Raw genomic sequence first — 16,116 nt, forward strand, 5'->3', positions numbered from 1 at the left:
ATGCTCCCCCGCGAAAATGGGAACTGATAAGTGGCGCCATCTAGCGGCAAAAATTCAAACTAAAATAAGAAATTTTATTTTTAGTTCCACCCTTTCACCGGTAGATGGAGCCACTTGTGAATTCCGAAAATGCTCCTCACGAAAATGGGAATTGACAAGTGGCGCCATCTAGCGGTGGGGACCCCGAATTAAAAATAAAATTTCTTATTTTAGTTCCACCCTTTCACCGCTAGATGGCACCACTTGTCAATTCCGAAAATGCTCCCCGTGAAAATGGGAACTGGCAAGTGGCGCCATCTAGCGGTGAGGACCATGAACTAAAAATAAAATTTCTAATTTTAGTACCAACTTTCACCGCTAGATGGCGCCACTTGTCAATTCCGAAAATCCTCCCCACGAAAATGGGAATTGACAAGTAGCGCCATCTAGCGGTGAGGACTCCGAACCAAAAATAAAATTTCTTATTTTAGTTCCGACTTTCACCGCTAGGTGGCGCCACTTGTCAATTCCGAAAATGCTCCACACGAAAATGGGAATTGACAAGTGGCGCCATCTAGCGGTGAGGATCCTGAACTAAAAATAAAATTTCTTAGTTTAGTTCCGAGTTTCACCGCTAGATGGCACCACTTGTCACTTCCCATTTTTCGTGTGGAGTGTTTTCGGAATTGACAAGTGGCGCCATCTAGCGGTGAAAGGGTGGAACTAAAATTAATATTTCTTATTTTAGTTCTGACTTTCATCGCTAGGTGGCGCCACTTGTTAATTACAATTTTCGCGAGGAGCGGTTTTTGAATTTCGGGTATGATGTGATTATGTGTTATATTGTGTATATATTGTTTAAAGCAGTTTGGAGTGTTGTAGAGTGGTGTGAAGTGGTGTGGAGTGGTGTCGTGTGGAGTGGTGTCGTGTGGAGTGGTGTCGTGTGGAGTGGTGTGGAGTGGTGTGGAGTGGTGTGGAGTGGTGTGGAGTGGTGTGGAGTGGTGTGGAGTGGTGTGGAGTGGTGTGGAGTGGTGTGGTGTGGTGTGGAGTGGTGTGGAGTGGTGTGGAGTGGTGTGGAGTGGTGTGGAGTGGTGTGGAGTGGTGTGGAGTGGTGTCGTGTGGAGTGGTGTGGTGTGGTGTGGAGTGGTGTGGAGTGGTGTGGAGTGGTGTGGAGTGGTGTGGAGTGGTGTGGAGTGGTGTGAGATGGTGTGAGATGGTGTGAGATGGTGTGAGATGGTGTGAGATGGTGTGAGATGGTGTGAGATGGTGTGAAATGGTGTGAGATGGTGTGAGATAGTATGCGATTGTATGAGATTGTATGAGATTGTATGAGATTGTATGAGATTGTAAGAGATTGAAAGAGATTGTATGAGAAGTACTCATGTAGAATTTATAAATGTAGTGTAAGTATACAGTGAAAAGTGATGTTGAATGGTACAAAATATAGGAAGGTAGTGGAGGATAGTGAATCCGTCAGAATTATGTGAGCTGGGAATAATTACACCCGTGCAGAATGTTACACTACAGATGGCGTTGCTGCATACTACATAATGCAGAGTTTTCATGTACGCCCAGCTCCAAGAAATATTAGAAAAGATTCAAGAAATGTTATGGTAGAAAAACATATCAGAATAGTACAGATAGATGAAAATATTTTATCAAATACAAAATTCAATAAGTTCTTCTATATATAACAGCAAACATATAACTACATTTCCCAAGATTAAGTACATACTGTCTAAGAGAAACTGAAATAAAATGTATTTTCAAAGTCATTTTGATAAAATTCAATATTATCGATGCAACTGCCTTTAACGATATCGAAACTTTAAGTATTTAAAAACGCATAACGTTTAAATCACACTTTCTGTTCATAATTTACATACTCGTTAAGAATCATCTGATTCCATGTGTATTTTTGTATACGAATAGCCACATGAAGTAAAATTAGTTCAACCAATGGCATAAAGAATAATATTATCCAAGATTATTCTGCAGTTTCTGTTACTGCACATCGAACGGCAGAGCGCAGCACTTGTCGCTTGTTACGTCAGACAATAATGACGTGCTAATGGTTAATGGCTTCTACTTACTGAGATACCTTTATGAGAAAGCCAAATACAATCCAAAGAAAATTCATGAGATATGATGCATCGGCTAGTAAAATTATAAAAATATGATTGCCTGAGCATACAATTATTACGATAGCTATTAATTTCTATCGAATATCACGCGTGGCCTACGAAATATGTGTTGAAACTGTTTACTGAGCAACGAACGTAACCATTTACATTCATCGCTACGTTGGACCAGCCCGATGCGAAGGAACCCAACATTCGCCGTGATATCACAAGATTTACATTGCACGTGAGTACTGATATACGTATGTCATTCGTTTGTGAATCCTTTAAAAAACAGTAAATAAGTTTCTTTTACGAAAATCGGGCAACTCCCTTGTCCTTGCCACCCAGTCGTTAACAATGGCGGCTGCGCTAGGTCGAACGGAAAATTCTTTTCCACAAAATATCCTTTAAACGAATGAGTCATAGACTTGTATCAAATGAAACCTCGCCTTTGCTGCAAGAATATATAGTGCCCTATTGAAATTTCCCGTTTTTTCTTACATTTATTAAGAATTCGTGGTCTTCGAAAATATTGTTACGCGACTAAACTATACATGCGCGTGTCGTGTATCTTCCTTCTTACATGTGCGTATTGTTATGTATGTGTGTTATATCCATGACGATCGGTATCAAGGTATTGAAGAGAACAAAAATAATTGTAATACTTTAAAACTTTTTATACTGATTAATATTAAGGTAAGTAGCGAGATCACATGATTATTTATAAATTCGAATTTACATTTGATCCGGGAGTTGCTTAAACACTAATTTATAGTGGGACTAAATGTTCTAGTCATTAATTAAGAATAGATATTTAAATTTCAATAAAGCTGACATTATCGTTTTTTCTTTTCTTTTTTTTTCTTTTTTTTTAACGTTTTTTTTGTTATTTCTGTAAGTAATGTATTATTTTTTACTCTTACATCTGCAAATTCTCTTTTGTAATGAAGAAAATGTATGTTAATGTCCCATAATTTCTATTATCATAGTTAATATTATACAGTAACATTTGTGTATTTCAGTAGGTGACATGCCTAGCAATCGTGATATTGAACGAGCTGAACGTAATGGAAGATTTCGATCACGCAGAAGAGGCAGCACAGGCAGTGATATAAACAGGCACAGTTTTGAGGGATCCGATAAGAAACACAGAAGACATGGGAAAAACAAGAGCTCTGGAAAGAAAAAGAAAAAGAGGTCAAGAGATAAATCTATAGAGAATGTTCCAACTGTAGCTTCTTCTATAGTTAAGCCTTTGGTTGAATACTCAGATGTGAGTAGTGAAGATTTATCTGAACCTGAAGCAGGAGAAATTCAGTCAGAAGATAGTAGAGGTAATAGCTACACAGATGGAGAAGTACCTGAATCAGTTTTACAAAGGCGTTACTATGGCGGGAGTCCTGTACGCGCTCTCGGAGCATCACCAATTAGTCTTTCACCATCTCCACCTGTTCAGCACAGGCATTCTGGCAGGCATTATTCGCCAAGTGAACAACAGCCATCGGCAATGCACGGTGGCACTCCAGAATACGAGGAAGAATCCAGACGGTACGCAAGAAGAAAAGAGAAAAAACACAAACGAGAAAAGAAGAAGAAACGAAGTCTTAGTCCCTCATCTAGCTCTGGAAAGAAGAAAAAACGAAAGTCCAAAAGACATTCTCATAGTCTGAGTCCACACCGCATTGCAGATGAAATTATAGTAAGCCCTGAACACGAGAAACCAGTTGGGGATTGGTCAGAGTCTCCTCCGTTGCCGTTGAAAGACAGTACATCGCCGATATCGCCTGCAACGCCTCAGGAACAAAGATGTCTAAGCGACGTGGAACTCGAAATGACCAGACAATCGCGAAACGTTACTCCCCCGCCGCTTCCACCGAGGCCGCCAGAGTCTCCACATACCCCTTTGTTACCGCCAAGAACAACCACGCCGGAAAATAGTAAAGCAAATTTATCTGCAATGAAGCATACCCCAGAAAGGCAAAAGCACAGTCCTAGTATACACGCTCGGCGTAGCAGCGTTAGTCCAGGCCCAACTATTAGTTCAAGTCGCAGGAGGCCTCATAGTCCAAGCCCACCAGCGAGACGAAGGGACCATAGCCCGACGAGAAGAAGAGACTTTAGCCCAAGTCCAATGGTGCACAGACTGAGGCACAGTCCTAGTCCAGCGTCGAGACGAAGAGAATTTAGTCCGAGTCCTGTGAGTCATCGACGCAGAGAACCTGTTAGTTCTCCATCCTCGAGTAAACGTAGAAGACGGGATGAATCCGACCGACGACATAGGCATCACGAAAAGGATAGAAGGGATAAGAGGAAGTCGAGATCAACTAGAAGTCCAACAGGGAGCAGGTATTATTTTAATGTTTTTATTTGAATGACGTTAAATAATACATTTTCTTGCTGCATATAAAATGAATTGTCTGTTCTAGACTGCATTTACCACTTTCTCGGTCACGATCTCGAAGTCCTGGGAGATGGCGAAAAATGCAGTCGCGTTCAAGATCACGATCACGTAGACGAAGTCGTACTCCAAAGAAATCTCGGTCTCCCAGCAAGTCCCACAAATCGACGAGGAAACACAAATCGAAGAGTCCACGTCCTTCGAGAATACCTTCTCCTTCTCCTCACAGATCCAGAGCCAGGAGTCCATCGAGCATCACGGCAAGGAACCTGAGAGTACAAGCAAAAATTAGTGAAACTAGTTTGTTTGCTGAACTCGTGAAGGATAGAAATATGAGAGAATTAGCGTACAAGAAGTTACAGGCAGCAAAAGAGAAGGCTGTCAATCAGGATGAAGTGCAAATTATAGAAGGCACTGACGATAAAGATGCTAGCAGTGCGTCTTCTGAAAACAAAGTTTCAACTGACAATAAAGATAAATACATGAATCATAAAGATCATTTGAAGACAAGCGAAAGCATGAAGTCTGTCGACGTCGTGGATATTCCTGTACCAGTGACAGACGATAGCGGAATCGCAGGAAAGACTCCTCCGTTACCAATGACTCAGTCTATCAGTGCACCGATGTCTGCAGCTAATCAACCTCCCCTAATTGTATATACTTCACCCACGACGACAGTGACTAGTAGCTGTCCAATGACTATCACGAGTAGTCCAAGCTTTCCAACTGTTCCAAATGTGCAAGCACCACCTCTACCACAGCTTGAGACTGCAAATGCAGCAAGCTTACCACAAGTATCTATGCCAGTGCCTATTCCTGTACCAGTACCTGTTCTCCCTAACTTGTCTGTTCCACCACCACCCATACCGCATCCCGTACCAGCACCAAATACGGCTATGTCCAAATTTAATCCACCCAACAATTTAGTTCCTCTTAAATCTGTAGATCCTCCTAAACCTCCTATCGTAGCATTTAAAACAAAAAGTTTATCGAGATTACCACTACCGCCTGGGATCAATCAAAATGATTTGGAGAGTATAGACTCACCACCGAGCCGTTCGCCAAGTCCACCCAGCAAGGCCCAAATGAAATTCCCCGCTTCGACGCCGAAACCACCGCAGAAGAAGAGTATCAAAGATTTACCGATGCCACCAGGTGAATTCCAACTCTCTAACTACTCATTGTCGTCATAAGTGATTGCAGAGCAATGCAGATAATGTTCTATTTTTAGTTGTTCCTGGATCAGAAGACTTAAGCGGCGAAGACGATCCAAACGCTACTCCGCCACGTACAAAAGTCGAGCGTATTCCACCGAAACCGAAACTGAAAAGACCAAAAATCTTGAAACGCAGAGGATCAAGAAACAATCATACTCCTATGTCAGCTTCGGGTGGCAAAGATTGGGGCGAACGCTGTGTTGATGTGTTCGAAGTCATAGCACAGATAGGAGAGGGTACTTACGGACAAGTTTACAAAGCTCAGGATAAGCGAGCTGGTGTGCTTGTTGCGTTGAAGAAGGTTCGCTTGGAAAATGAGAAAGAAGGGTTTCCCATTACGGCAGTGCGCGAGATCAAAATTCTGCGGCAACTGAATCACAAAAATATTGTTAATTTGAGGGAAATAGTCACAGACAAACAAGATGCCTTAGATTTTAGAAAGGTATTACAAATAAATTAGTATATAGGACTGAGTTACTAAATAACGCTATGAATAAACTTCCTTTACAGGACAAAGGTTCGTTCTACCTTGTGTTCGAATACATGGATCACGACTTGATGGGTCTCTTAGAATCCGGCATGGTCGATTTCAACGAAATGAACAATGCAAGCATTATGAAACAGTTGTTAGATGGATTAAATTACTGCCATAGTAAAAACTTCTTGCACAGAGACATCAAGTGTTCAAATATACTGATGAACAACAAGTATGTAAACCATGCTAAAAGAAATTTCCTCTTGAACTTTACAATCTGATTGTGTAATTGTCGTAGAGGGGAAGTCAAGCTGGCTGACTTTGGACTTGCGAGACTTTATAATGCTGAAGACAGGCAGCGTCCTTACACGAATAAAGTAATCACTTTGTGGTATAGGCCACCTGAGTTACTGTTAGGTGAAGAACGTTATGGACCTGCAATAGATGTGTGGAGCTGCGGTTGTATTCTAGGAGAATTATTTTCTAAAAAGCCGCTATTTCAAGTAAGAATATCAACGATCTATATCTTTTTTACAGATTACTCATATCTAATGATAATGAAATTCTAAATAACTGTTTTTATTTTAGGCAAATGTAGAAATGATGCAGTTGGAGATGATTTCCAGAGTCTGTGGCACACCGACTCCCGCCGTTTGGCCTTCTGTGATAAAGTTGCCACTATGGCATACACTCAAGCCAAAAAAATCGCATAGAAGACGCTTACGAGAAGACTTTTCGTTCATGCCCGCTCCAGCTTTGGACCTCTTGGATAAAATGCTGGAGTTAGATCCTGAAAAGCGAATTACGGCTGCCGACGCGCTAAAGAGTGCTTGGCTGAAAAATGTTCAACCTGAGCAGTATGTTTTCATTTTGTATTCCAATATATTTCTAAAGAAAATATCATTTAAATCCTTCTGTAGTAAGATATATTACAGAGGTAGAGTGACAGTCATTTTTTCCGTCTATATTGGAATATAATCGAACAAAACTGTTTAGAACTATAAGGTTTCTTTCCTTTGTAGTAGTTTATTTGTAATCATTGATTATTTGTGAAAAATCCTAATCCTATGTAACAAATTAGGATGCCTGCGCCTCAACTTCCTACTTGGCAAGATTGTCACGAGCTCTGGAGCAAGAAACGAAGACGTCAGTTGCGAGAACAGCAAGAGAGCTCTGCAGGAAAGATACCCTTACTTCCTCTTCCAAATAAAGGAGGTCCCCATAAGGCTATTGAAGATCTATCAGATGTCGGGGGGTGAGTAGCCGTAGAGAGACATATTCGCACAAACTGGGACGCGATCCAGTACTGACCAGATACTAATCGCTTACACACGTAGATGGCTGTGTACCGCAGTTGTGCTTGGCATTTATTTTTTTTTCTCCTAGCAAAAGTGCGATGTTATAAAAATATTATTTAAAAGAATGAAGGTGTAACTGTGTAGTATCTTTATTTTTCATCGTCCGTTTTGCATGCAACTCTCGATAATGGATAAAAGAAAATAAGTTAATTTTAGTTTGATTCACAGTCGTTCAAACACGACGATGGCTCTATAGTGCAGAACCAATGGAATTATAGAAACGCGAAACTGTACAACAACGTTCTCTTTTTATGGGTTTAACCTACACGAAGATTACATTCTTTAAAAATACTTCCTAGCTAGACAAAACATACAAAATTTACGACAACACAGTTGTAATGGCAAAATATGTTAATAGTAGTTGGCTTCTAGTGCGACTTCATCTTGGAATGTCACCAATTATCACAACATTATAATTAGTATTTTTTTTTTTAAATATACTATTTGGATCAACGGGTACTGTAGATATTAATGTAAAAGAAAAACAGATCCGTATTCTGATTCAATTCACTGATCGCCTTAGTAATAAATCATACGAGCTTGGAAATTGTGACATACTTTCACGTCTAATGATATCAAGAAGTAGATAAATGTGTACATATTTGCTAGTTCATGGATATGTGAACATACATTCGCATAATATTACTCCAGATTTGCGTATGTATGAGGATGCACATATGTACAATTTTACTTTGAAATCCATATATGCATTTACATGAGTTACATGTATGTGTATATTATCGATGGTATCTGTAATTGTATCAATAATATACATTTTATATATTTGTGAAATATTCACCTTCTGAATGATTGAAAAATAAGACGAGAAAAAACAGGAGTAAGTTGTACGATTGTAAATAAAAAAAAAAAGATTAGAATTACTGAAAGTTCATATTGTTAATTTTTCATATTAAAGTGTTAGATTATATGAAATAAATGAAGATGTGAACTAACAGGCGATCTTTATAATGTTTGAAAGTGTTGAAGTGTAAATAGGTTGAGGGGATACAAGGAAGAAGCTGTTGGAGGATTGAAGACGTATGGAAATACGAGGAACCAAGACTAAAAAAATGTGAATGTATTTACACAGATATTAACATCATACGGCCATCCGCATCGATGACTTATTTTATTTATGTTAATTCGGTTTATTTAAACATTCACATTTATAACTTAGATATAATTTAATTGGTCACAATTTCGCAACTGTGTTATACTTTGTTACTCTGTATTGTGTAGATAGTTATCGTATGTTTCAATATACGAATGGCAATTTTTTATATCTTTGTTAGAAATATTTTCATGTTCTTTTGCATGTATTTTGTATTAAATGCCATTCTTATAATGAAATTTGGAATTTAGACAAAACCTAATAATGTATTTTCGTCGTAATGTAAAATAATAACGAATTACTGTAATATACAAAATTATTTACTAAATGTCCAAGGGCGACATGCCTCAAATTTTTATGGACAATGAATTTCCAATGTTATTAAAATATTTTATCATTTAATTTGTTTAGCCCCTGTCAATGTGTATAAATGTTAACTTATGACTTATTAAGTAATTGTAATTCTTTGAAAAATCAATCGTATCTGAAAACACTGGGACCTTGGGAATGAATTAAATGCCAGTGTACACAATGATGTACTCTTTTAAAATGCCTGCAAAGTACATGTTACTTTTCTACTTATTCCACAATAATGTCCGAACGAATATTCAATAATATTTGTTATTTTCCTGTAGAATGTGTCAAAATAAATAACATTAATGTTAAGATGACACTCTATTTCACATACAAATACACACAGTGAGATAAGATAGAAGTGATTCACTTTTCTTCACTTGGCGATTGAGAAGAAATAGCGACGAGATAATTCCGTCATCATTTCATATTTTAACAACATACAGTACAATTTTAAAAAAAGTTATTAATAAATGATATGTTCTACTTTAAAATACCAGTAAAGTATTCATTGTGTGTTTCTCACTTACATAACCAAATTTATAAGAAATTTAAGTTTCTGAATATTAATTATTTCATCATATCTTAAAAGAGCATTAATATCATAAATGTAATACCTATATATCATGTAAGAATAGAAAGTATTTTCTTGCCTAACTATTTATTTTAGTTGTACATACATAAATGATATGTAGGTAGCTTGATCAATTTGTGCTTACATGTTGTATTACACTGTGGAATTTGTAGAAAATAACATAACTGTTCAAATATAAAACAAGAGTAATTATAAGTGGATGCAAATTGGCAAAATATCTAATCAGAAAAACATTATGTTTCAGGAAATAATGTTATTGTGGCTGAATGATAGAGGGCAAATTTTTTAGCACTTATAAGAATATACATAGGTAAAGAATGTTCCAAATCTGTACAATTATATGTTTATACCCAGGGTGTCCAGTTCAATAATTCACAATAGTTTTGGTTTTGCATATCATATAACAAAGTTCATGTGCTTGGGTTTTGCGACTAAAATATTATGCTTCATATCAGGATGTACAAAAGAATTATTGCATTGATGATGCAATAAATTTATTATATTACAATTCCAATGTTTGTGATCATTTATCAAAGTTTTTGTTACACTATTTCACTTTTAGAGATATGACTGATAAGTATACAATAAATTGTGAAAAATAAAGTTTACAAAATATGAATAAAGTTTGATGTGCTATGCCCATTAAATTGCATGTATATCCATATAAATTAATGATTTATTAGCCTTGCTTCTTCTATATGCACATTTATAAGATATATCATCTTCTGCATGATTTTTTTAAATATTAAATAAGTGTTATTGCTGGGTATTTGTGTGTTAGTATTTGTATCACTAGTATCTACATCTAATGCAATTCATCTAATTGCAAAATTTTATTCAACATTGCATAGTTTCTTATCTGAAGTAGCATGGTTTCCAAATATATCTAATTCTGCATTATTACTTCCAGAAACATTTTTGATATAAGGCAGTCATAAAATTTCATAACAATCTAAGAATTTTCATCGTAACATTAACATATATCTTAAAATTCATGAATTTCGTCCAAAATAATGTGTTAACTATATTTATAATTTAATAAAATACTTCTGAGCACTCCTATAGTCTTTATAATGTACTTGTGACTTGATTTCAGGTCTTCCAAACGTTTAAAAATGGAAGCAGGTTACAATTCCCATCCAAATCGACTTGGTGTGGAATCTCATTATGGGGGAGATAATATGTTTAATCAAAGTGGACCATTTATGGTCTCACCTTCATCATACTACTATGCTAGTCCTCCACCTGTTAAACCACGATCCAAAGGAGATACTGGCTCTCATGTAACAGAACTGTGTGCTGAAGATAGCCTTGCTCGAAAATTAAGTATTCTTACAAATGCCTTAAATCAGGGAAAACCAATTCGCGTCGATGATCTCATGTCCCTGCGATCAGATAATGAGGTAAGTACTACTAACATTTTGTTTGATTCCATTTTGGTATTCTCCTTCTCTGTAACAATAACAACAGAAATATTTTCCAGCTGCATAACTTTAATATTATCGCGACTTGTGTTTACAGAGCGACCCAAAGGTAGTACAGTTATTAGGAGAACTGCATGCTGAACTTCGACTTGCCGCGAATTCAAGACCAAGTGGGCAATTAGAGTCTCATCTCCCTGTATTAAATCCACCATCACTAGGTGAGTTTCATTTTATTTTGTCCCCTATGCTCCCTTAAACAATACACATTGTTATTTCGAATGTTCCTTTTTTAGATTTAAATACATCTCAACCAGGAAACTTTGATGCACATGCAGTTTATGCTGGTGATGATGCAATGAGCTCTGGAAGATGGTCACAACTGGCTACAGCTGGTGTTCGCAGTGCATTATTGGCGCTCATGTCGCGCTATGGTTTGGAAACATACAATCCTTCCCCTGCTATCACCCGACCCCCAGGTAAACCAACATCCAGCCTGACACAAAACCTTTTCCTGCCCTCGACTTCCTCTCAGTCGGCATTCAGCTCATAATGATTTGTATATAACTATTTACAGCGTTTTAAGCTATGTTTTGTATAAAGTTGGAAAAGGTCTAAATTACTATTTTTTAAATTAACTAGGCATGGAAGTACAACTGCATCCAAGTTGTTTATAGACTCTACTATCTGTTCATAACTGTAAGTGCACATTCAGTGTATACTTGTATATAATTGATATATTAATATCTGACCAGTGACTTAATATGGTACTTGTATCTTTAATATATCAACACGCTCTTTATAGTGCACACATATGGAACATATGACATAAGAGAGCTTTAAAAATCTTAGTTTTTCCCTTTTGGTTTTTTTAAATATTACATTTATTTTTAATATTAAAAATGTACATACATACATGAAGATAAATGTAAAATGTATGTACGCTTTGAACAAGTTGAACCAGAATGTTTCATATATGCAGATACTTTCATTTTTAACGAAAAAAAAACGTAGTTTCACTTTAATCATTGTTATACGGTTTTATGTTAAGTAATACATTTTGTTATGACAAATGAGTTCATTACAGAAAAAAAAAAACAGAAAAAAAATGCAGTAAAAACGGCTCTGAACCTACATTGGATGCATTCTAAACGTTTATTTATTGCATAAGATTTTTTTATATAAGATTACGCTTATTTATTATGCAAATAACTACAGGATGTAATGTACATAACACATTATCGAGATATAATAAAGAAACAGAAGTACACGAAGACAAAGAATTCGCGACATTTAGCGTTAAAACTGCCATGTTTTTTAATAATTTTTAACTTTAAAAAATAACTATTTCTTTGGTTAAGTACTTACAAAACTCACTTACGCATTTTATACTTCGAGAAATTCAAATAAAAATCATTTGAAACGTCAATAACTTTGTCTAGAACCACGACAGGGCAGGAAGGTAAAAATTAACGCACAATTTCACGAACGTTTCAGATTGAGAGGTTCCCAGAGAATGCGTGCACCGTGAAAGTGAGGTTAGGACGTGTACTCCGTATACCGGCAACCTGTATACACTCTGTGAGACGATGTTATGGCGGATTGCGCTCCAATTCGAAAAGAGATACAGGGCGACGCCACGTACAGTCGTTCATCGAGGCGGTCAACAGTGCGATATATTGTGGGACATGAATAAATCTTTTCTTTCTATTGAATTTGTTCGTTTCAATGTTCGTGAGGCGATGTCGATATATACGCAATAAAGAACGCAACGAAATTAATTAATGGCTGAGTGAAACAAGGACGGGGTATTGAAATAGTTTGAAAAAATATTCACCTAACCTCGTCTACTTTATCGATGGCTGCACCAGATGTTCTACAGTTTAATTGTTCTATAGAAAATGAAGTCGCACAGAATGCAACCAAGGACTTCGCCGGAATGCTTCAGAGAGCATTCGAACAATACAAAAGTAAGTACAGGTCATTGTTGTTATTCTATCGACGAGGCGCGATCCATTTTCTTTTTGTTTGTGAGTTACTTGCTCCATCTTTGACTTTTTCGAACTGCTCTATTGAATTGTTTACTATTTTAGTAATATGTAGACTATAAAGTGATTCATAAGAAATGGAGCATCTTACAATTTTTCTCCTGTCATTACAGTGTGATTTATATTGGAGTAATTTGTCATTATGAATGTAAGTTTCAATATTTTTAACAAAGTATTAGCAATATTTATATTTGCAGAATTATGGAACGAGTATTTAACATTAAGAAAATATTGTGAAGATATTGATGTTAAGATTCCATTTCAAGTGCTCCAATCAGAAAGTTATCAAAATAAAAATGTGTAAGTGTTCTTGTTATTAATGTCAATAGAAAATGTCTTTATATTATTTCACCTTTTATGTTTTACTAGTGTATTATCAAATATATCTACAGAGTGTGTAAGAAACAGTTCAGATATTATGTCTGATTTTGATGATTCCACTTTACGTAATTATATATCCTTAGAAAAACAAACAAGACAAGATGAATTACTAAAAAGTCCAGTACTCATAAAAAAACGTAAATGTAGGAGAAGTGATGTTGTACAGGGTTGTACCATTTTAGAGGATTCTGAAGAAAATGCACTACTACCAATGAAAAAAAATATTTTAATCTCTGCAAATAACGCAGACCAAAATATATTAGAAGTGTCTGTAGATTCCAGCAGAAGTGAGTGTTCATTAAATGAAAATAATGATCAGATAGAATGTACACCTGTATCTAAAATGTCAAAAAAGCTGGGTGTCAGTAAGCTCTATAATGTTGATACCACTTTGTTGCAAAGTGGTAAAAAGTTCAGGCAGTCAAAGCTTGTCTTTCTTTCAACAGAGCAAAATACAGACAAGACAGCATCCAAGATGGATAATACAAATTGTTTAAGACCACATGTATCACCCACACCTGAGAAGAATATTAAAATGAATTTAAAAAATCGAATTAAATCAGTAGATGAAGAAATCATAGAAGATAGTCCTACCAAACGTAAAAATTTTAATTTAAAAGTAAAATGTTTGAAACTGAAGAAGAAAAGTCCTATAAAACATTCTGGAAAAGATAATAAATTTGCTGATAGTAAAATGAGTAGAAGAGAAATGCTTTTGACAAGAGGTAAAAAGCAAATACAATCTAGTGAAAGTCAGTATTTACCACATGTACAGAAAGATGAATTATATTCAGTAAAAAAGTCAAAAACTTTTGGATCTGCATATAATGAAAGTATTGAAAGCAACTGTGATATTCTAAGTTCATCAGTATTTACTAGCATTGAAGATGGTCCTGTCACTTGTTTATCTACTCCAGTAAAAGAGAGTAACGAAATAAAGGCTACAAAAAATTACTATCAAGCACAAAAGAAAAAATGTTTGGAGCTAACTAGTCAATCACTCAACAGTGATTCTTCAGCATATGATGAGACATATTGTGTCTTAGGAGAAAAATTAAAAGAAGATCCTGATCATGATTCAGAGAATATAAAAGAAAAAGTATCTGCAGGATCTCCACCCGTAAAAAAGAGCCTCATGAATAGTTTTGATCTGTAAGTATATGTTTTATATAAATTTAAAACATTTAATAAATGTAGCATATGTTGCAGAGTACCTGAGAAGGAAGATATTTCTGAATATAAATCAAAAAGTAAATCAGAGAGAGCAAAGATGACTGGCATTGCTTGCTGGGAATGTAAACAGGTAATACATAATTTTATTTTTTACTAAAAAATACTCTGTGACAACTGAGTAAAAATTGTATTAAAATATAATTTTTTTTGTTAATGCTGCATAAAGGCATTAAATTGTAAGTAATTGCTACTTTCACATTATAGATCTTCAACGTAATTGTACATAAAATATTGTAAATTTCTGTGTATTATGATTTAATAGCATAAGTTAAAAGATTTTATTTTCAGTATTACTCTAAACTCGGTCTTTCCGAGGAAGAAATAAAAGTAAGGCAGAATCAATGTTCTCGACATAGAACTAAGCAGAATGAAAGACGAAATACACCTGAAGGTAATATAAAATGATAGAGTGTATCAATTTTTACTAATCATTAATATTTTTCAGGATTTTGGGATCCTCTATTTCCTGATACACTTTCATCTAGTTTTTTAGACGATTAATGAATAAGATAATCGATACAAAGCATGTTGACATGCATTTTATGTATAAGTATTATATTTTTACTGTATTTTTAACAATACTAAAATGTTCTACAATGTTCCTATAGTTCTGTAAGATTTGCAATTGAACCAATAAATAAATTTAGGAGAATGAAAACGCGTTGTGTATTATTGATTCCAACATAGTGTGATTTATTATAGCATAACACATATAGTATTACATTTTGAGTAACATAGTATAGATTTATATAACTATATTATTTCATCTTATATAGACTCATCCCTTTGCATAAAAATATAGAATCTGTAGTATGAATCCGTGCTAAAAAAGGCTAATGAAACTTATATTTTGGTCAAGCAAACTTTCACATTTTGTTCACAGTATGTCATTTATATTTAACTAAAAAATCATTAAAATTATATGGAAAACATAAATTATTGGAAACTAATATGTTTTGAACTTGTCTGTACTTAGATGCACAGACTATAGAATTTTCAAAATTGGAAGCAGTATTGGAATACTAATATCTTTTTCCCTACCACATTAGTTAAGATTAATTCTGTCACTTTGATTTTGATTTGACAGAAAAAAAGAGCAGAAATGTAAAACATGAGGAAAGAAACATTAATTGACAGTAATCGTACTGCACAATGAAAAGAAATATTTAATACAGCCTGGTCATCCTGTAGGAGGCTGGATCTACAGGACCAACAGTGCTGCAATTTTAACATAAACACATACAACATTTTCGTTTACAATTTTTGTCATATTAACACAATGATTTGTGCAAATACGCTGTAACTTTATATTTTCTTTACTCTTTACACACCACTTATTACGATACAATGATTAAACATTTTATTTAGGAAGTGTGCATTGTCACTTCCACATGATATTTAGAACATTAAATTTACGTTATGT

The 16,116-nt window shown here is 35.3% G+C and overlaps 2 protein-coding genes across 11 annotated transcripts; both read left to right on the top strand.

The window, feature by feature from the left end:
* Window positions 1–1,984: 1,984 nt before the first annotated feature.
* Window positions 1,985–12,667, top strand: Cdk12 (Cyclin-dependent kinase 12). Of its 6 annotated transcripts, XM_076375862.1 has the most exons (13): window positions 1,985–2,346; window positions 3,125–4,448; window positions 4,529–5,655; window positions 5,732–6,159; window positions 6,228–6,424; window positions 6,491–6,695; window positions 6,781–7,049; window positions 7,274–7,447; window positions 10,707–11,013; window positions 11,132–11,252; window positions 11,328–11,510; window positions 11,674–11,730; window positions 12,529–12,643. In XM_076375862.1, exons 2-12 carry the CDS (start codon window positions 3,133–3,135, stop codon window positions 11,706–11,708), a joined length of 4,362 nt encoding a protein of 1,453 aa, XP_076231977.1. In that variant the 5' UTR covers window positions 1,985–2,346; window positions 3,125–3,132; the 3' UTR covers window positions 11,709–11,730; window positions 12,529–12,643. The 6 variants fall into 6 exon arrangements, 5 of the variants coding, with proteins under 5 accessions (XP_076231977.1, XP_076231975.1, XP_076231978.1 ...); XM_076375863.1 differs by lacking the exon at window positions 11,674–11,730 and having other exon boundaries at window positions 1,986–2,346; window positions 12,529–12,667; XM_076375860.1 differs by lacking the exon at window positions 12,529–12,643 and having other exon boundaries at window positions 11,328–12,308.
* A 51-nt stretch (window positions 12,668–12,718) lies between these two features.
* Window positions 12,719–15,345, top strand: LOC143177746 (uncharacterized). 5 transcript variants are annotated; one of them, XR_013001638.1, is made up of 7 exons: window positions 12,719–13,001; window positions 13,277–13,379; window positions 13,449–14,612; window positions 14,670–14,763; window positions 14,860–14,869; window positions 14,982–15,084; window positions 15,139–15,174. XR_013001638.1 is itself a non-coding variant. In XM_076375868.1 (7 exons), exons 1-7 carry the CDS (start codon window positions 12,890–12,892, stop codon window positions 15,192–15,194), a joined length of 1,473 nt encoding a protein of 490 aa, XP_076231983.1. In that variant the 5' UTR covers window positions 12,719–12,889; the 3' UTR covers window positions 15,195–15,345. The 5 variants fall into 5 exon arrangements, 4 of the variants coding, with proteins under 4 accessions (XP_076231983.1, XP_076231981.1, XP_076231980.1 ...); XM_076375868.1 differs by lacking the exon at window positions 14,860–14,869 and having other exon boundaries at window positions 13,449–13,747; window positions 13,907–14,612; window positions 15,139–15,345; XM_076375866.1 differs by having other exon boundaries at window positions 14,982–15,345.
* Window positions 15,346–16,116: the final 771 nt, after the last annotated feature.

This window comes from Calliopsis andreniformis, chromosome 4 (assembly GCF_051401765.1).
Source record: "Calliopsis andreniformis isolate RMS-2024a chromosome 4, iyCalAndr_principal, whole genome shotgun sequence".
Lineage (NCBI taxonomy): Eukaryota > Metazoa > Arthropoda > Insecta > Hymenoptera > Andrenidae > Calliopsis > Calliopsis andreniformis.